Raw genomic sequence first — 22,143 nt, 5'->3', positions numbered from 1 at the left:
ACCCCGTTTCTCCCCCCCCCACCTTTTTTCAATAATTTATATAGATTCTTCTTTCCCCACCTATTTCCATTATTTTTAAATCTAAAACTAAAACCTTGTTAGTCTTTTCCACCCCACCCCCACTAGAGCTGTACTTTGAGTGTCCTGTCTTCCATTCTTAATTAGCACTTTTCTTAGACAAATATCACCACCTTCAACACCTCTTTGATCCTTTTGTCTGTGACATCTTTTGATTATCTGCTCCTATCACGGCTTGCTTATCTCCACAATCACCACACCCTCAACTTCTCTCTTCCCCCCCCCCCCCCCCCCCGCACCCCCCCCACCTTAAACCAGCTTATATTTCTCCTTTCTCCTAACTATGCATCAGTTCTGCCGAAGGGCCGTGAAGGCTCGAAACATTAACTGATTTCTTCTCCACTGATGCTGCCAGACCTGCTGAGTTTTTCCAGGTAATTCTGTTTTTGTTATGGACTGTAGCAGTTCAAGAAGGCAGTTCACCACCACCTTCTCAAGGGCAATTAGGGATGGGCAATAAATGCTGGCCCAGCCAGTGATGCCCACATCCCATGAATTGATGAAAAAAAACAAGGACAGATCCTGGGGTGGCGGTGGATGCCTGAGCTCAGGTCCCTCACAGAGTTTGACAAGCGTGCAGCAGAGCTGGCTGGTGAGGAACAGGACCGCGTCTGTGCCAAGGGTGAGATTGGCATCTCCCAACCTAGTGAGGACCCATCACCATCTTGCCATTCATCTGACGAAACTGTGTGCTTTACGTTGGTCACAATGCAGACAATCACTAATAACCTCATCTCCCCTTGACAAACACCAGCACCCAGCCCACCCACCAAGCCCAGCCCCCACACCAGGGACCAAAGGGATCAGTGAGAGCTGTTGGTGACGCGGCTCTCGGCCCACGGGAGTCGCGCGCACATCCACCGCGCGGTGACGTGTCCGCCGTCACGTGGGAGGTCCACGCGCCTATTTAAACGGCCGTCGGGAGCGCGCGCGGTCCTGTCCTGTCCAGTCAATCCGGTGGTGAAGGTGAGTCTGAGTCTGAGGGGGTGGAGCACGCATCAGATTCGGTCGGTCTCCTCGGGATGGTTCTCCTCGGCTTCCACCTCCGAGTCGGGCCGCGGTGGTCTCGTGAGGTGTAACTCGCGTAGGTAATGCCGGTTGGCCGAAAGCCGGGGCCCGTGCTGACGGTGGTTTTGCCCCCCCCCCCCGGCACCGCCATCACTGGGCATTTAATTCTGTCTGAACTGGAATTATCGGGAGTCCCGCCCGTGCCAGAGCCAGTCGACGCGTCAGTTCGCAATGAAATAAAATCGGGTCCGCCTGTTACATGGAGAGGGGAGGGACGGGGTGGCAGAGCGATTATATGCTTTCGAGCTTTCTGGATGCCAGGCATTTTGGGGAATGTGCAGAAGAGAGTGCAGGTTATTTTAGGTCTCTATGTGGACGCTTGTGGAGGATTTCAGTAGTGAGCTGTCGATGCGTTTTGATCTACTTTAGGGTGAGTTAGGATGGATATAGATCATGGAGCTCATTGGGATGTTAAGGTGAGATGGTTAAACCCGTTTTATGGTAACTGGGGAGCTGTTTGACTTTTTACTTTGTAAGTTATATGAACGAATATGAGTGGTGCAGTATCTGAAAGACTGGCTTCAGGTTACTCAGTTGTGAAAGTTCTGCAGGGACCTGCTGATTGGTCGACACAGTACTTGCCCCCCTGAGCTGCGCGACTGCCAAAAATATTTGTCAGCAAATGCCAAAGTTCTGTGATTGGCAATCTTACTGCAGCAACCCAATGCTTGAGAAATATTGGATGGCTCTTCCAAGGCCTGTTTGTCAAAGGTTGAACCGGCCTATTCTCAGCAAAGGCAATATTTGGATACAGTGCAAAAATAAAAATACCCGGAAAAACTCAGCAGGTCTGGCAGCATCTGCGGAGAGGAACACAGTTAACGTTTCGAATCCGTATGACTCTTCAACAGAACTAAGGAAAAATAGAAAAGAGGTGAAATAATAGTGTATTGTTTGATATGATACTGGTGATTTTAATTCTTCGGTTAGACCGGTTAACCTAACACAGACCAGTTAGCCTAACAACAGTAGTAGGGAAAGTGTTAGAGTCTATCATAAAGGATGTGATAACAGTACAGTTGGAAAATATCAATGGGATTATACAAAGTCAACATGGATTTATGAAAAGGAAACCTTGTTTGACAAACCTACTGGAGTTTTTTTGAGGATGTAACTAGCAGAATAGATAAGGGAGAACCAGTGGATGTGGTGTATTTGGTTTTTCAGAAAACTTTTGATAAAGTCCCACGTAGATTACTGTGCAAAATTAAAGCAAATAGGATTGGGGGGGTAATATATTGGCATGGTTTGAAAATTGGTTAACAGACAGGAAACAGAGTAAGAATAAATGGGTCTTTTTCGGAGTGGCAGGTGGTAACTAGTGGGTTACTGCAGGGACCCAGCTAATGCTTGGGCCCCAGCTAATCACAATATATATCAATGATTTGGATGAGGGAACTAAATGTAATATTTCCAAGTTTCCTGATGACACGAAACTTGATGGGAATGTCAGCGATGAGGTATGTTTAATAGGCTTCAAGGCATTTGGACAGGTTGAGTGAGTGGGCAAATACATGGCAGATGCAGCATAACGTGGATAAGTATGAAGTTATCCACTTTGGTAGGAAAAAAAGAATGGCAGAGTATTATTTAATGGATAGATTGGGAAATGATGTACAAAGGGACCTGGGTGTCCTTGTACACCAATCACTCAAAGCATGCAGGTGCAGCAAGCTAAGAAGGCAAATGGTATGTTGGCATTCATTGCGAGAGGACTGCATACAGGATCAAGGATGTCTCACTGCAGCTGTACAGGGTCTTGGTGAGACCACATCTGGAATATTGTGAGCAGTTTTGGTCTCCTTAACTAAGAAAGGATATAGTTGCCATATAGGGAGTGCAGCAAATGTTCACCAGACTGATTCCTGGGATGGCTGGATTGTTGTATGAGGAGAGATTGGGCTGACTATTGGCCTGTATTTACTGGAGTTTAGAAGAATGAGAGGAGATCTCATTGAAACATTTAAAATTCTGACAAGGATGGACAGACTGGATGCAGGGATGATATTTCCTCTGGACAGGGGTCACAGTCTCAGGATACGGGGTAGACCATTTAGGATTGAGATGAGAAATTTGTTCACCGAGGGTGGTGAACCTATGGAATTCCCACAGAAGGCTGTGGAGGCCAAGTAACTGAATATATTTAAGAAGGATAGATTCCTGGGCTCTAAAGGCATCAAGGGAAATGGGGAGTGCTTGGGAGTACAGCGTCAAGACAGGATCAACCATGATGATATTGAATGGTGGAGCAGGCTCGAAGGACCGAATGACCTACTCCTCCTATCTGCTATGTTTCTGCGCAAGTGTAATGGATGCTTAAAATAGCAAATTGGTCAGGCAGCATCTGTGGAGGATGAAGAAGTTAATGATTTGAGTTGATGACAATCAGCTTAAATGAACCTAGCTTCAGAATTATGAATGCCATTCATTTTAGGCTCAACAGTTGTATGCTTGTGATTCAGAATTTATATTTTGTTCTAGTGAGTTGAAGTATAAAGGCATTCAGTAGGTGTAACTTGCCCTTCAAGCTGGTATTATCAAGTTTCAGTGCAAATACTTGATGTTCTGAAGAACTAATAGCCCAGAATTTGTTTCAAAAATGATGAATATTTGTAGACCAATTTGGGTACAGTATGAGTTGAAATGTAGTTACAAAGTTTAGGATTAAGTATAGTTTAACATACAAAACTAAATTTTACTGTTTAATGTTTTCATTAGGATTGACTACAAAATTAAAGATGCTTTGTATAGAATAAACTAATTTTTCAGAAGTTTCATTGTGAATCAGCAGTTGTGATAGTTTTAAAACTTCATGTTTAAGCACTTGCAGTTGTAAGAAAGGCATAAATGGTCGAGAAAATGTGGGAGATAGTCACGTCAGGCAACATCTGTGGAGTGAGAAACCGAGTTAACATTGTACCTCTGACCTTTCATCAGCACTGTGATAAAAATCCTGAAATGTTAACTCTGACTTGTTTATTTCCAGCAAATTGTTTTTTTATTTCAAAAATTCCTGCATCTCCAGGATTGTGTTTGCATAAATGATATACTTTACAACAGGAGTAAACAAAAAAAGTTGCAAACTGAGAGATTGCACAGGATAGTTATTTTTGGGGTGGGGTGGGAGGGGGGTGGTGTGCAGGGGATGGTGGATGGTGAGGGTAAACTAGAAAATATAATGCCTTCCTGTTACTTACCTTATAGTTTAGTTTGTTTTTAAAATACAGTAAAACTAATTTGTGTAAATATTTGTACATTAGTGCTTTCGTCAGTGGTGTTCATCCTTGGCTATACAAACTTATCCTCTATTAACTAGAGCAATGCTCCCTGCATGTTGCATCATATAACATGAGTTTCTTCCAGATTACTGCCTGTGCCAAGTTTTCACTGACAGTGAAACAAGCATTAAAGTAGCCAAGCATAGCTTTATTATATTAACTTTGAATATACATGTTGCATCTATACAAATTATTTGCTCAGGCTTGCTTTGCTATCTCAAATTTTCTATTTTTAAAATCATGTTATCTTAAAGAATGCATACTTTGAACTCACTTGCATGACAATTTCGGTAGAATTCATTGTACATTGAGTTGGTTGTATAGATGTGCTGGGGAGAAAAGGTACTGTTTGTGGTGCAATACAATTTGACAACTTCCTGACATCAGATGTTGTTGCATCATTGCCACATAAAGGATGGTTAAGACTTTGCCTCCTGTGGATGTTAGGAAGGGATTGTTGAATTGGGCTTATCTCATGCATTGGCCTAGGTTGTGTAGGAATTCAGGAAGTGACTGCTGCATACCTACTGAACCCGGAGATGGAGTCTATAAATCACTCCTTCCATTTAAATACTGATCATCTGAATACGTTCTAATCTTGGGCCCCAGTTTTATTATGCAATGATAAGTATTCGGGTATAGCTGAGAAAATTTAAGTTAGCTCACGTTAACATTGCTGGTGTATGGGAATTGAATAGTGATTCCTTTTTCAAAATGGAGGGTTCCTCTGCATGTACTTCATTCACTGTTAGTTTAAAACTCTTTGAATGTTTCAGCATTGTAGCTGAAGCATTGAAATGAAATATCAGCTGAGACCAAGGCTTACTGCTGCATAAATTACATAAAATTTAATACACAAATAATTAACTCTGTTCCTTTTATTTGTACAGCAAAGCTTGGAACGTTTTAAAGAAAAATGCTGTCCCAATTCTCACGTTACATAAATTCCAGCACTTCAGTCTTGAAGCGAAGACTAAAGACAGTGGCTTACTCTGCAGCCACAGAAACAGCATTAAAAACTGAGAAGTCACTCACTTCAGAAGAGGTTTTTGCACGTGAAGAAAAGTATGGTGCACATAATTATAGTCCACTGCCTGTAGCATTGACCAAAGGGGAAGGTAGGCAGTTCTGAATACTTGTTCTAAAACTTAATAGCAGATTCTACAATTAAAAATGCCCAAGCCATATCCTGTACAGCATTTCTTATGCTTTTGAGCAAAATACAATTGATATTTATTTCATGTTGTACTCAAAGTTGTTGAAATGATCACATAAACGCAGAACGTTTTGTTTAAGACTTGGTCACTCCACATCTGCTTTTGGATATCTGTATTAATCACGATATTTCTGGATGGGAGAAGTCACAACTCATCATCCATTCAGAGATACTCTGGAAGCCCTCTTGCATTGGAACATTCAGTTAGATCTTAAATGGTTGCATGTTTTTACGTTATCTGCACTGTTCAAAAGCCTGTTCCATGTATCCTTTGCTGTGCATGAAGACCTTTCTAAAAGTTAATCTGAAACTTTCCATTGACTACTTTTGAACCTGTGTTACTGCTCCTGTGGCAGTTTTAGTAATTAACTGCGCTTTTCTATATTGGCATGTTGTATATTTCTTCTTTTGAGGCTGAAAAGTTCAAGTTCGTTCAGTTTTGCATTGCTTCGCAGAGCTCTGAAACTGGACCTCTACCTAGTTGTTTTTCTCTTATTTCCCTTGTGCTTCAGAGACCTAAACTAGACACAGTACACCAGTGTAATCCAGCCAGAGTAGAACAAATAACAAAGAAAAGTACAGCACAGGAACAGGCCCTTAGGCCCTCCAAGCCTGCGCCGATCATATTGCCTGTCAACTAAAACATTTTGCACTTCCGGGGTCCGTATCCCTCTATTCCCATCCTATTCATGTATTTGTCAAGCTGCCTCTTAAACACCACTATCTTACCTGCTTCCACCACCTCCTCTGGCAGCGAATTCCAGACACTCACTACCCTCTGCGTAAAAAAACTTGCCCTGCACATCTCTATAGTTTTCTCCTCTCACCTTAAATCTATGTCCCCTAGTAATTGACTCTTCCACCCTGGGAAAAAGCTACTGACTATCTACTCTGTCCATGCCACTCATAATTTTGTAAACTTCTATCAAGTCGCCCCTCAATCTCCGTCGCTCTAGTGAGAACAATCCGAGTTTCTCCAACCTCTCCTCATAGCTAATAACCTCCAGACCAGGCAGCATCCTGGTAAACCTCCTCTGCACCCTCTCCAACGCCTCCGTATCCTTCTGGTAATGTGGTGACCAGAATTGCACGCAATATTCCAAGTGTGGCCTAACCAAGGTTCTATACAGCTGCAGCATGACTTCCCATTTTTTATACTCAATACCACTGCCAATGAAGGCAAGCATGCCATATGCCTTCCTGACTACCTTATCCACCTGCGTTGCCACTTTCAGTGACCTGTGGACCTGTACACCCAGATCCCTCTGCCCGTCGATTCACTTAAGGGTTCTGCTATTTACTGTATAATTCCTGCCTGTATTAGACCTTCCAAAATGCATTACCTCGCATTTGTCCAGATTAAACTCCCATCTGCCATTTCTCCGCCCAAGTCTCCAACCGATCTATATCCCGTTGTATCCTTTGACAATCCTCTTCACTATCTGCAACTCCTCCAACCTTAGTGTCGTCTGCAAACTTACTAATTAGCCCAGTTACATTTTCCTCCAAATCATTTATGTGTACTACAAACAGCATAGGTCCCAGCACTGATCCCTGCGGAACTCCACTAGTCACAGCTCTCCATTCAGAAAAGCACCCTTCCACTACTACCCTCTGTCTTCTATGACCAAGCCAATTCTGTATCCATCTTGCCAGCTCACCTCTGATCCCATGTGACTTTACCTTCTGTCCAAGTCTGCCATGAGGGACCTTGTCAAAGGCCTTACTGAAATCCATGTATATAACATCCACTGCCCTTCCATCGTCGATCATCTTTGTCACTTCCTCGATCAAGTTAGTGAGACACGACCTCCCCTTCACAAAACCATGCTGCCTCTCACTAATACGCCCATTTGCTTCCAAATGGTAGTAAATCCTGTCACGAAGAATCTTCTCCAATAATTTCCCTACCACTGATGTAAGGCTCACCGGCCTGTAATTTCCTGGATTACCCCTGCTACCCTTCTTAAACAATGGAACAACATTGGCCATTCTCCTGTCCTCTGAGACCTCACCCGTAGCCAGTGAGGATACAAAGATTTCTGTCAAGGCCCCAGCAATCTCCTCCCTTGCCTCCCTCAGTACTCTGGGGTAGATCCCATCTGGCCCTGGGGACTTATCCACCTTAATATTCTTCAAGATGCCTAACACCTCTTTTTTGATCTCAACATGATCCAGGCTATCTACACACTCTTCCCTAGACAAATCGACCACTAAGTCCTTCTCTTTGGTGAATACTGATGAGAAGTATTCATTTAGTATCTCTCCCATTCCTTCTGGCTCCACACACAGATTCCCACCTCTGTCCCTGAGTGGGCCTACCCTTTCCCTGGCTACCCTCTTGTTTTTTACATATGTATAAAAGGCCTTGGGATTTTCCTTGATCCTGGTTGCCAGTGACTTTTCATGATCCCTTTTAGCCCTCCTGACTCCTTGCTTAAGTTTCTTCCTACTTTCTTTGTATTCTCCACGGGCTTCATCTGTTACCAGCCTTCTAGCCCTTACGAATGCTTCCCTTTTCTTTTTTCAGGTTTTATCATGACTTCCTCTGACTTGTACTAAACTGCTTTTGCTGAATATAGTTCAATATTTTATTGGCTTTGCTTGGAGATGAGTGCAGAATCTACTCATACTTTTAGGCCTATTAGTTTCAATCCAAGCATTTTAACACAATATGGAATACATCACTCATTTTCCTTCCTATATGCAACACTTGTCTGTCTGAAAACGTATGTGCTAATTTTCTAGTCACTCGTGTTTTTCACCTCTTTCGTAATTTTGATGATGCTTCCTAGCTTTTGGTATCATTTGCATATTGAACCAGTTTGTATTGATGTGAAACTGGTTTGAGGGATTCATGTTTTCATAGTCATGCAGTACTATTGGTGCCTTATACCTGTGCAGGTAAATTAGTTTTTCCTATTGATGGTAAAAAGTGGACTTCAAATATTTGACAAATAAATATTTTACAAAAGTCATAGCTTTCATCATACTCAACTTTTTAGGAGTTTATGTATGGGATGTGGAAGACAGACGGTATTTTGACTTCCTGAGTGCTTACAGTGCTGTGAATCAAGGCCATTGTCACCCAAAGATTATTGAAGCACTTAAATCTCAAGCTGATAAATTGACACTCACTTCACGGGCTTTCTACAATGATGTACTGGGAGAGTATGAAGAGTATGTCACTAAGCTGTTCAACTACAAGAAGGTGTTGCCAATGAATACAGGTTAGTAAACAATGATAATTTAATATAGAATGTTCACAGCTGTATTATAAAGGAAAAATGTGCATTTAAAAAAAAAAATCTTTTTCTTATGGCATGCTGAAATACTATGCCATTTCACTGTTTTGGCTTTTACAAGGCACAGGTTTATATTGTCCAATATCTGAAGCACAGCTTTGAAAAGTCCCACAGGAATGTGCGTGGGCGCTACCTCTGGATGGTTGCAAGGGCATGCTTGTGCTCTGTTCAACATCTCAATGTGGAGAAGATTTAAGAGCAGGCATTTGAGTTCTGCTGAGTTACAATGCAACTTTTGGTGTTCAGCTTTGCATGTTATAGGTTTTAATCCCTCATGGTCTGCTCAGTGTGGCAATTGTGTTTTCTTATATCAGATTAAAGATTCTAAAGACGTTTAATTGAGCAGCTCACAGTTCATTGATATTCAGTACCATTACTTAGTGCTCAGCAGCATGTTACCTTACTCCTGTTCTAAGGAAAATGCTAGAGGTTTTTGGAAATTAGTTCATCAAAGATCTTACCCCTCTTAGTTGAGCTTTGAACTGCTATATTTAAATTAATTTAAATTGACCAAAATGGGGTGCTTATCTAATAACCCTCAGCAAGCGCATCTAAGATTTTAATTTTAATTTCATTTATTTTTTGGTCCGTGCGATGCCATGAATCTAGTCAGCTGTCTAGCTAGGCTGGCAAGTCAGGGCACTGAACAGAATGATTTAAACCTGTGCCTTGTTGTTTGAACATTTGTCTAACTTGACTAACTTGTATCAACTTCTCTTTGCATTTTGTGGTAAGGTGGGGAATTTTAAGAACACAGCATTATACAAATATGCAGTTTTTAGCTGGAATATGATTAAAATAAAGTCAGAAAATGAAACATTGCATTCAGAATCCTTTATAATGTAAGTGAATCATGCCCACTGAACTTCCCTTGTCATTAATTCAGTTAGCTCAAAGGATTTGAGGCATGGTCCATTGCTTCTAAATTCATGTTGACTACTGATTTGGTCCGTTTCTTCAGGTGAATAAATAATATCTCAAAATATTTTTGATATTTCTCATCAAACTTTTATAATTATTAGATTCCTTTTAAAATTAATACTGATTCCATGTTTAAACCTTGGTGTTCAGAATTCATGGTTTTGGTTTATGGAGATTTTCATCCAGTCTAGCCTTAGGTTTGTTGTGTACAGTTGATTTGTGCATTTTAGGGTTTGTACTGAACTGTAGTTGTGTTAAAGATCTCTTAACTAAAGTGATGAGACCCAGAATTTTGTTCAGTCTTTCATTTGTAAGTCGGATGTGTGAACATGAAAATGGGAGGAAGGAAAAAACCTGGCTCATGAAAGCCTTTGCCATTCCCAGATGCCTTGCCCATCATGGGTCAATTTTTTTTGTTTTGAGGGCTACTTTTGAGATTTTCTTGTGATGGAACTTTGAGTTTTAGGGACTCCTTTTCATTATTCCTTTGTTCTTTGGTATTTTCTCTCAAACTTGGATTCTAAATACAGTTCTCAATTTACAATAATAAATTCGGATCAGATTCATACCAAGTTCCAACTATTTGATGCAATGAAACAGGGCTCTAGAGAAAGAGCATGGGTGTAAATCTACATAAAAAGTTTAGCGTAAAGAATGAAATTCAATGTTGTAATCTAATCAAGAATTTCAGTTGTAAGCCAATTGAGCTTCACTGACAACTTAGATGGGTGTTTCTTCACTCTGCAGGATAAATAACATTCTTGCAACTCAATTCTGCTTCATGACAGCTTGTTAGAAATATTAGTTCAAAGTATCAAGCTACTGAAAAGAATTTAATAAAACAGCACCACAAAATAATGCTCTACCACCTCTCTCCAGCTCGCCACTGGGGTAGGAGAGGCCATATACAGTTTGGGCTACTGCCCACCAGTGCCAGCTGCTACCAAGGTGCAAACCTGCCTCTGTTGAAGCTGGGGCCAGACAAAGTTATAGGCAGATCCCCAGGGTCTAGTGTGCACTTTATTAGGGCAGCATTTGTTGAATAACCCTGAGTGCACTAATAGCTACCCAAACAACTAATTTTAGTTTATCAGTTGAGCTTATAACATTGCTTATTTATGCTTGCTAGAAACGATGTACATGCATACATGGGACCTGTTCTCTGCAAACAAAACGAATGGTATGTTCAAGCCTTGTGTCTTTTTTGAATTACCCAGGACCTTGGGAGCCTATAGTTCCCCGTTGCTTTCTCCATGGCAATGCCTCAGCCAATCAGAATCAACTTGCCAACCAGTCACACTCTTTTCTTCTGTAGTATAAATTGTCATGATAATTTGACATTCTTGCATTTGTCCTGATGGAATGCAAGATGAAAAGCTTCGGCGACACGTATCTTTTCAGCAATATTCAATGTTTCCTTTTTGTTATTTCTACTGTTTTAATCAGTCATACTCGGATGAATTAAAGCAATTGCATTCTGGCCCATTGTGATCCTGTTCCCTTGCCCAATATTCCATTCTGGTGAGCAAGTGGTAAGTTTGCATTGCTTACTATGGAATCTATACTGTTTGCTATTCTTTTTAAGCAGTAGTTAAAATATTGGAACCCAAAAGTCTTTTTGATTTAAATATAATCATGTGACACGGGACTCCATGAGGCGTGTGGGAGAGATTCTTGGCCTCGTGATTTTTGTATACATGATTTGGGCCCTGAGTGCTCATTTTCTGAAGAGAAAGAAAACTATTCAGCAGAATGGAATGGAGATCCTGGACTAACCCCCGTCATGTGGAGTGAAATTGAAAGGCGGGCAGAACGTGACTTGAAATTTGGCAATATAGACTTTTTCTATTCCAACTATTTCAAATTGTTCTAACATTACTACATTCTTGTGGTAAATGGAAGGAACAATAGAAATTTGTGCTTGGAACCATTTGCCTTGCATGTAAACCAAATTCTGATCAACTTCTGGCAATTGTTTTTCAAAAATATTATTTGTTTTTGGATTTTTGAATTATAAAATTTGGTTTTAGGTGTGGAAGCTGGAGAAAGTGCTTGCAAGCTGGCTCGTAAATGGGCATATGAAGTTAAAGGAATTCCTAAATACAGAGCAAAAATTCTTTTTGCAGGTAAGATTGTTTTTTTAAAAAGTGGGACATCAGCTCCATGTAACATTCAGTCACTGCAGTTGTAATTCACATTAAGTAATCCTTGTTTACTACATTCAAAAATGTCAAGTGTGGTAACGTTTTAAAACTATTTCGGACTACCTGTAAATGTAATATTTTACTCTGATTCCTAGGAGATGGGACAGCCCATTAAATTCTATTAGATTGCTCTAGGACTGAAACATACATTTCCAACTAAAATAATATATAATGGTGCAAAGTTCTTGTTTTCTCATCTGGCTATTATTTGAATTGTTCTAATTCTGGTAAATCCTCAAAAGAAAAATGAAAAATTTGGGTAGCCAAAGATTTTTTTTCTCCAAGAAAAATGCAGCATCAAGTTTGTGGTATACATCTTGAACTCCCAAAGGAAACACTTCCGTAAGTGGATTTGCAGCATGCCCTATCCGGAGCTAGAAAGTTTGGACTGCCTGACGGTTCACTAATATTAACTTTATCTTATTTATACCCTTTCCTTCAGCTGGTAATTTTTGGGGTCGAACTATGTCTGCTGTTTCCAGTTCAACAGATCCCAGTAGTTATGAAGGATTTGGACCTTTTATGCCTGGGTTTGAAATTATCCCATACAATGACCTGCCAGCTATAGAGGTATTAAAATATAATTGGTTTTAATGTTTTGTTGCAGTTTATATTTTTCATTAATTTTGTGTTGATATTGCTACTAGATAATTGTTACTAGATAATTGCAGTTCTCTCTTTAGCGTGCATTCCAGGACCCTAATATGGCAGCATTTATGGTGGAACCAATCCAGGGAGAAGCTGGAGTAATTGTTCCTGACAAAGGCTACCTTCAAGGAGTGAGAGAATTGTGTACAAAATATAATGTGAGTTGTAGAAATATAGTTATAACAAGCATTGCTAGTTTATTGAATCTGAACAGGAAACATTTTAGTTATGATTCTGCATCATTGAATAGGTCCTGTTCATCGCAGATGAAGTGCAGACTGGACTGGCTAGGACTGGACGACGATTGGCATGTGATCACGAAGATGTCAGACCAGATATTGTTGTTCTTGGAAAAGCTCTCTCTGGAGGCGTGTATCCAGTGAGTGGTGATTTTCAGATATAATCTGAAGTGTTTCCAACATAGCAAGCATATGGTAGTGACACCATGGCAAATAGTGAAATTGCATTCAAGAAATAGAATAACATGTTAACTTGCTAGATTACTGCAAAATTCAACTAGGTCATATATTCCACAGGGAATTGAACCTGCCGTTTTGTGATATACATGTGACTCTCGACCAAAATCTTATGGTTGACTCTTAATCCATTCAGTTTATACAAATAGGTCTGCCACTTAAGGCAGGTAGGGATGGGCAATAAATGTGACATTTCTGGGATCACTTAAATGCAAAGAGGGAGAAAAAACAGAGGCTGAATGAAATTACTTGCATTTAAATAATTTTTTTTTAACAAATCAAAGTATGCTTATAAATTAGTGCTAGGCCAGTGTGGGTCAATGCAGATGTAACTATAGTCAAGTATTGAAAATTAAATGAGAAATAGTTACTAGAATTTGATATTTGGAATAAATATCTAATTACTTGAAGTCATTGGTCAGTTGCAGAGCATGTTTGTTGACATAAATTTTCTCCAGGTAATTGGCTTGTGGAGCAATTAGAATATCAAACTCTGCATTATTGTATGCCAGACTTGCAGTGTGCTACTAACATATAGGGAGTCTGGTAGAATTTGTTACAGTCGTGTATTACTGAAAATCGAGACCTCCAGAACAGGGATGGGAAAACTTTGGCCAGAGGGTTGCATCTGGTCATAGAAATTGTATTGGATGAGGGGGTTGTGCCATAAATGCTCAAGTAATTAACAATAAGAAATTTTGATACAAATAAACATTACCTTTTATAGTAATTGTACAATCATAATACTTTACATACAGTAACGAAACCAAATGACCCATCTTTAGCCCCACTCTCTTGGCTTAATGTGAACAATGTGGTTGGTCATCCCTCTTTACAATGGCATCAAAGTCCAGTTTCATTCCTTTTCTGACCTGCCGAGTATTTCCAGCATTTTCTGTTCTTATTTCAGATTTCCAATATCCGCAGTATTTTGGTTTTGTCTTGCCACTTTATTGTGATCTACAATATGGTGCAGCAAAAACCACCAAAGAAGAAACAGTAAAGAAGGAAAATGTGAAGACTGCATCTCTGAAGCAGTCACCACATCTTGTGGGAGCACTGTGATCTGTGTCCTTTATGTAGTTCTCTTTCCTAGAGCTGGGATTAAATAACCTCATGGCACATGTTAAGAGGTGCCAAGTGAATCTGTAATCCATTCCACTTCTGTTAGGGTACACAGAAACTTAACCTAAAACTACACACTTTGCTTTCTATTATATTCTCCATTCTTCGAAAAATCTAAACTTTAGCCCCACCTCTGGCAGGGAACATGAGATGCTTTTTCAACTCTAATTTTCGGAAGTGCATAAACAACTAATCACAGATGCCCATCTCAAGACATTAAACTGTGATTGCTTATGTATGACTGATGGTCTCCACATCCTGGCACTTGCTGCAGTTAGCAGCATTTATGCTTTGATATTTTAATCCCTTGTTCACCAGCAGAACTGCAGATCAGATTTTTGCTGGGTCTACAAATTTGCTACCCATTGGTTCTGCCATTATCTGAAACCTGTATCCTCTGGTTACTGTCCCTTTGACCATTGTATTCAAGGTAGACCCTTTGGGGTAGCTGCTGAGTAAGCATCTGTTAGAATTGGCATACTAACCTGTGGCACATTTGTCCTATAATCTGATTCACAAAGTTTCCAATTTTTGAACAAACATGGCAGTGTAATTATCCTGTCAATTCAATGGTATTTTTTTTGTCCTCTATCCCATAATAGAAATCAGGACTTGGAGCATTTTTGCTGAATCTTCTGCAGAGTAGCAATTGTTTTAAAAATTAAAGTCCTAATTTACAGGGTTTCAGTGTCTTTGGGCTTCAGCTCAAAGGCATCTTTGGGAATTTTGTTAAATTTTCTAAATATTCATGACTTTCATGATGGAGTACTGTCTACATTCTATTCAGCAGTCAGGGCTTACTGTCTATTTTTAAAAACCATATCAGTGGTTTACAATGAATTGTACAGATGCATCACAATTATCATTGTTCTTAGGCAGTCTTTTGGAATCGAGGATGACTTGCTTCCACTCTGGTTTAATGGGTTTTGAGATAGCTGATGAGTCTAATGTGCTATCTGCAGATTCTGCCACATGCAGGCAGGTGGTGCTTGAAGGGTCGGGTTAGATGAATTGTTTGTGTGCTCTTTCTGACGCTACAGCTTTGCCTCTGCATTTTCCTGACAAAGTGTCTCAATGAGTTTGTCTTCCCAAATAAACCTCTTCTCCGTTTCGGTGGGTCACAATCCAGGGCACCCATGAATTGTCAGAGATGTTTGACCTCTTCAGGGATGCTTTGAGGACATCCCTAAAGCATTTCCGCTGTCTTCCTGGGAGCTTCCTGCTGCAACTGAGCTCAGAGTAGAGCAGTTGTTTTGGGAGTCTGATGTCAGGCATGTGAACAACATGTTCTGTCTGGTGGAGCTGGTTTTGAATGATTAGTGCCTCAATGATAGGCATGTTGGCTTGGAAGAGGATGCTGTTGTTGAACTGCCTTTTTTACCACTGGATTTGGAAGATCTTGCAAAGGTGCCACTGGTAGTACTTTTCCAGTGCTTTGAAGTGCCTGCTGTAGGTTGTCCAAGACTCCAAAGCATATAGGAGTGTGGGGATCACTGTGTTCCAGTAAACCACAACCTTAGTCTTGGGTTTGAGATCCTGGTCCTCAAATTCTCTTTTCCTCAGTTGACTGAAGGCTGAGCTGGCACACTGGAGGCGATGTTGAATTTTGTTGTCTGTCTCTCTTTGTTGAGAGGAGGCTCCCAATATATGGAAATGGGCCACATTTTCCAGGATCTCGCTGTTGAACCTCCTCCTCCATCTTCCTCGCTGCAATACTGCATCTCACCTCAAGCAACCTACCCACAAGTATAGAGAATTTACAGAATAGATGTGAAATTGTTCAATCTACACTGTCTTCAATCCAAAATCATTCTAGCTTTGGTCATGCAGCTTGAGTATGCGGATGATACTTGTGTGTACTCACTCAGAAACTGAGGTCTGGGTCATCATCGTTGATTCCTTCTCCTTTTCATTAAACATGGGAAAATTGGCCTTTCACTAAACACCTGGAAGATTAAACTCTGCTTGCAACCAGCTCCCAAAGCACAACACCTCCCCCAATTTTCACTAAACCACTGAGCATAATGTGTTCCTTGAGCTAAATTATGAGCACAGGGCTGGTAATTTTTGTAACGTAGGGAATACTTGTAATTAGACTTCAGACAGCACTAGCTCCCAATTTGATGTTATTCTGCAAGTTTTTTCACCAACATTGCATCTATATCATAACTAAAATTTCTGGTAGAAAACCATTGTGTATCCCTGTATGTGTAATACTGAACACATGGAAGTGTCAAAATGATTGTGCATTGTGTTTTTGTTTTCATTCGCATTCAAAAAGAGATTGCAATCTTAATTAAACAGTAAATCATTTCCCTATTCTTTGCTTCTGCAGAATAGTTTATGTCTGTGACCATTGATTTTCAACAGGAGGTGGCTAAAAGAATCAGTTCCGAATTTTTAGTGCAGAAGGAGGTCATTCAGCCTATCTATGTCTGCACTGGCTGTCTAAATGAGCATTTCATCTAGTTGCACTGATTTTTGTTTGTTATAGAAGCACTTTATTCCAAAGAAAATGTTGCTGAAAATTGTATATTTTTCATAAGGAATGAAGTTGATAATTTTTCTCTCTTTACAGGTGTCAGCAGTGCTGTGCAATGATGAAATTATGTTAACTATTAAACCAGGTCAGCATGGGTCAACATTTGGTGGTAATCCTTTAGCATGTCGTGTTGCTATTGCTGCACTTGAGGTATGTCTGTGATCCAGACAGGTGGAAATTAGCTACAGGAGTAAGTTTTTATGCCCAATCAGCTTGAATTTTCACTTATAATGAATTCCCCCTTCTTAACAGAAATACTTTCATAATTGATTTCCAGATTGTCATGACTGAAGTGAATATAGATAAAAAAAATAACAGCTGCTGTTTATAAAGTACGCTCATTTAGATAATCTGTTTCTAGCAAATAGAGAAAACTGAGCAGGTTACAGATGAAAATGTATGGGGGGTGGTGGATGTGGAAGGGGATTTAAATTGACTGAAGAGATGGGCTTACAAGCTTTAGAAGGAATGAAATAGCACAGCAAAGTTCCAAAGAACAGGTATGTAGTGCTCAACATTAATCCCTGGAGCAGTGGGTAAGTATTAGTGCAAAGCTGGAGGAACCTAGAATGTGAATGAGACATGTGCCTGAAGTAGATTTCTTAGAAGGTATGGGACTGGAGGAATTTACAAGAGTCTTGTGGTTGATAAGCTGAGGGAGAATTAACTTGTGAAACCTGGTAAGGACAGATTATTTGGTGCATAGAACTTTTGAGAACATGAGGCAGTTTTGGATTAATATGTGACCGTTAAAGGAAGGCAAACTGAACACCATTTGAGAAATCGATCCTTGGAGTGATAAAGGCAGCTTTTTTTAGCAGAGAAGAATCATTGGGCAAAACTGGTTAGACATGGAATTAAAATGCCTGAGTTGGATGGGGTTGATTAACCTAGTGCATAGGTTATGCTCCACAGGGTTCAGCCCATGTTGAGAGGTTGAAGTTGCTATGTAGGCATTAGTGGGAAGACCTTGTTCGTGTGGATTGAAGAAAATTTAAACTCATCCAGGACTTTGAAGTTGGACAGGCAATCCAATAGTGTAGCCACATCCTTGGAGTGGTGTTGATAGCTAGAATTGGGTATCATTGCCAAATACAAAAGCCTACTCCCTGCTTTCAAATAATGTCTAGAGGTCTAGCATGCAAGTTATAAAAGGGAGCTCAGGGTAGAACCCCTGGGGCATCTTGCTGATTTAACTGAGAGTTGGACAAGAAGGCTTACAACATATTACAACATATTGGAAGTTGGAATTGAACATGTTGAAGATGGGTTACACACATGGAAGAGAATGAAGTGGCTGGTTATTATTGAGCTTACAGTGCAGGCACATAGAACATTGATTTTGACCAGTGTCGTCAGCATTGTGGGCAGATCAGAAATTGGGTCGGAGGGTGTTCAGGCAAAGTTAAGGGCTGCAAAGTTGGATGGCATCATAGAGAAAAAAAGGCAGGCTGGAAATAAGGCAGTAGCTTGACAGAAATTGTAGAGATTTGTTTTGGAAGTTTTTCTTTGAAAAAGTTTTTATGCTGATATGTTCAGAAATATGAAGAAAGTTATTAAGGAAAATTGTTCAATTGAAGGGTTCAGATCTGGTGTACAGAGTGTTTAAAACTGAAGAAGCTTGGATTAAAGAGGCATACCTGGAGGAATGTTTTCCCCCAAAGGATGATTGAGTTCTGGACTGTCATCAGGAAAGCCTTTGAAACAGACCATATAAATGTTTTCAAGAGGCAGTAAGATGAGTTTCTGGTTGAGGAATGTAGTGAGGAGACAGGTAGATGGTGCTTATGTGAAAAAGGGAATGCTTGTTTAAGCCTAGTTGGCTTTATCTGTTCCTAACGACTGAGCTAAACTTTGCAATATCCCTTTAACTGAAATATACAGGTTCTTGAAGAAGAAAATTTGGCAGAAAATTCAGAGGAAATGGGAATGCTCCTTCGAAGTGAGCTGATGAAACTGCCAGCAGATATTGTGACTGCTGTAAGAGGAAAAGGATTATTGAATGCCATTGTTATTAGAGAAACAAAAGGTACAAACAGCCTGTGAATTTTTCATCAATTATGGCTCTGTTACACACAATGTATTGTAGCAATTCCAGTCAAGCAACACAGGCGATCACTAGAGACAATTTAAATAAATAAGTTTCATTGGTGGCCTAACAGAATGCAGCTAGAGATGATGGTGCCTAGAACAGATGTCAAATTTAATCTCTCAACATGAAACAATCATCGCGCTACCAATGGAGTACCACAAAGAAGACAGACTTTCTCCAACTTGTTTTTGTGCTTCTATGTACAAAGAAATGCTAAAACTAGGTAATCTTATTGAGTCAGCAATCCAATTTATTTAGAGGTGTAGTCTTCACATTCTTGTCACCCCAGCTAAGATCAGCTAATTTATGTACCAAGTATTTAAACTTTGGATCCTCTTAGTGTATGGAGCCCAGTGCCAGATAAGTGTATTTTTTAATTGTTATTCAGCCAAAATGGTCTATGAAGCATTAAGCTAAACAGCACTTAACTTAATTTGCTTCCTGCTCAATGTGCAAATAGGGTTTCTTGCCTCACCTAAATGATTGCATTTTGTTTCTCCCTTGCCCACATATTTTCTCCTGAAGATGGTGGCTGAACTTGAGCTGTGCTCTCAGTTGCTGGCTGACTTGTGCTGTCACATTTGTCATGTAAGGCTAGACAAGTAACCCTGCTTTCATAGGCTGTTTACTGTTTGAATCCAAACATTTTTGAACCCAAACCAGCCAGAACGAATATGAGGTCATTGCTTAGTAATCAGGAGTGTGCATATTAGGTCACCATAATCCTTTCCAGCTCAACAATGCAGGATGATTTTAGTGCTCCATTCCTGTTCTGCACAAACCAAGGTGATTTTTAATGCTGTACTTATAGCTGAAAGGTACTTTACATGATGGAAAATGGTCATAAAATATGAACAAATACCAAGATTTGTTTTTGAGCAATCTCAGAATTGTTAACCTCAATAGTTTTTTTTAATTTAGCTTTTTATTCCCCATTTCAGCTTTTGATGCAATGAAAGTTTGCATTCGACTACGTGATAATGGCCTGCTAGCTAAACCAACCCATGGGCACATCATTAGACTGGCACCACCCCTTGTCATCAAAGAAGATGAATTAAGAGAATGCGTGGACATCATTCAGAAGACTATTTTGTCTTTTTGAAGCAGATTAAAACTCTTAATGCTATGAATTTTCAATACGTACTCAAGGTCTTGCATTCATGATCATGTATTCTTGATCTCTTTGCAGCTATATAGTATTTGTTGCACATATACCTAGGATTTTATTTGAAGTAGCTGATACCTACTATGCGTTTCTCAAATCTTCATCTTTAATTAGGAAACTACATTTAACTTCAGTCACAGACCAAAGATCTGAAATAGTCCTTGTTTGACTGTTAAACCAGTGACAGTTTGAACTGTGCTACAAATCCGATTTAAAATCTAGAATAAAATCCTAGGTGAAATTGAAGTTCACGTAAGGTTTTCAAATTAACTTAATTTAAAAGATTATATACATTCATCATTGTGGAAATTCTGTTCTCCTGAAAATAATTCACTTGAAATGTTGTAGTTTCAATTTTGACACTCCATTTTCTTAAATGAACACAGATATATGAAGCCCTTTGACTCTGTTTTAAATTTCGGGTTGTAAGAATCATAATAAAAACATAAAATGCTGGAAAAACTCAGCAGGTCTGACAGCATCTGTGGAGAGAAAAACAGAGTTAACGTTTTGAGTCTGTATGACCCTTCAGAGCTAAAGAGAAGTAGAAATGTGATGAAGTTTATACTGTTTAAGTGGGGTGGAGTAGGTGAAGCTGGATAAAGGCCAGCAATAGGTGGGGGGGTGGGGGGGGTTAAAGAAAGATTAACAAAGATGTCATGGACATAAAGACAAAGGGAGTGTTAATGGTAGTGGTAAGGGCTAAAAGTGCTGACCACTTACCTTTCCATTATTGAGGGAATTTTGAGAGATTGTAACCAATGCATCCACTATCTCTACAGCCACTTCCTTTTGAGATCTGAGGGTGCAAGCCACCAGTTTTAGGCAATTTGTCAGCCTTTAGTCCCATTAGTTTGTAGTACTTTTTTTCTAGTGATAGTGATTATTTTAAGTTCCTCCCTTTTGCCTCCTGATTTTCTCCTATTCTTGAGATGCTTTGTGTTTTCTACTGTAAAAATAGATACAAAATACTTGTTCAAAATCTCTACCATTTCCTTGTTTCCCATTATTAATTCCCCAATCTCACCCTCTAGGGGGCCAACGCTCACTTCTCTTTATGTATTTGTTGAAGCTTTTACTGTATTTTTATATTGTTGGTTTTCAATGACTCCAATTTACCCCCCCCTTTTTTTTAAGTCATCCTTTGCTGGTTTCCACAATTTGCTCAGTCTCCTGGGCTACCACTGGTACTTACAGCATTGGAAATTTCTTCTTTCAATTTGATACCATCCTAAACTTAGTTCTCATAGAATCTTTATTTCTCAATGGACTATATATTTGTTGAGAGTTATGAAATGTCTCCTTAAATGTCTGCTACTGCTTCTCTACCATCTTACCTATTTTCCCATTCCACTTTGGCCAACTCTGTCTTCATATCCTTGTAATTGCCTTTATAAAGTTTAATACTCAAATTTCTCACCCTCAAACCGGAATTCATCATGTTATGAATGCTTTTAGAGAATCCTTTGCTATGAGGTTATTAATTAATCCTGTGCCATTACAAATTATCAAGTTTAAACTTGCCTGTTCCCTGTTGGTTACAGAATATATGTCCTGAAATGTCAGCTTGTCTGTGTCCAGTTCATTAATTAGCCCCATCCTCTTTGGTCTACATTAACTCTCATTTCCCCTGTCACATTAAAATCAATATTCTCATGTTAAGTGCATACATTGCCTTGCCCCTCATGTCTAGTCTCCTTCAGCCCTACACAGCTCTGAGGAGAACAACTCCATCTTCTCCAGTCCCTCGTGCCTAATCTCTCATCCCTGGTTCCATTATATTAAATCTTTTCACCTTCTCCAAGGCCTTGATCTCCTTCCTAAAGCATGGTCCTAGGTCTCTGCCCCTGCACTCCTTTTAAAATTGTACAATTTAGTTTATTTTGCCTCCTTCCTATCAAAATGTATCACTTCACATTTCTGTTAATTTTAACTGCCATACGTGCAAATTTCATTACTCGGTTTTTGTCCTCCTGAAGTCTGTTAGTATGCTCTTTGTATAACTCTACATTAGAGTTTTATCAT

At 39.7% G+C, this 22,143-nt stretch overlaps 1 protein-coding gene across 2 annotated transcripts; it reads left to right on the top strand.

Moving 5' to 3' along the window:
- Positions 1-926: 926 nt before the first annotated feature.
- oat (ornithine aminotransferase) lies at positions 927-20,584 on the top strand. 2 transcript variants are annotated; one of them, XM_078564831.1, is made up of 10 exons: positions 927-1,044; positions 5,315-5,542; positions 8,646-8,870; positions 11,897-11,992; positions 12,513-12,640; positions 12,754-12,876; positions 12,969-13,097; positions 16,898-17,011; positions 18,746-18,890; positions 19,895-20,584. In XM_078564831.1, exons 2-10 carry the CDS (start codon positions 5,341-5,343, stop codon positions 20,053-20,055), a joined length of 1,323 nt encoding a protein of 440 aa, XP_078420957.1. In that variant the 5' UTR covers positions 927-1,044; positions 5,315-5,340; the 3' UTR covers positions 20,056-20,584. The 2 variants fall into 2 exon arrangements, with proteins under 2 accessions (XP_078420957.1, XP_078420958.1); XM_078564832.1 differs by having other exon boundaries at positions 977-1,048; positions 5,320-5,542.
- The last annotated feature ends 1,559 nt before the right edge of the window (positions 20,585-22,143 follow it).

This window comes from Cetorhinus maximus, chromosome 20, assembly GCF_964194155.1.
Source record: "Cetorhinus maximus chromosome 20, sCetMax3.hap1.1, whole genome shotgun sequence".
Classification (NCBI taxonomy): domain Eukaryota; kingdom Metazoa; phylum Chordata; class Chondrichthyes; order Lamniformes; family Cetorhinidae; genus Cetorhinus; species Cetorhinus maximus.
This window is presented reverse-complemented; position numbering and strand designations above follow the sequence as displayed.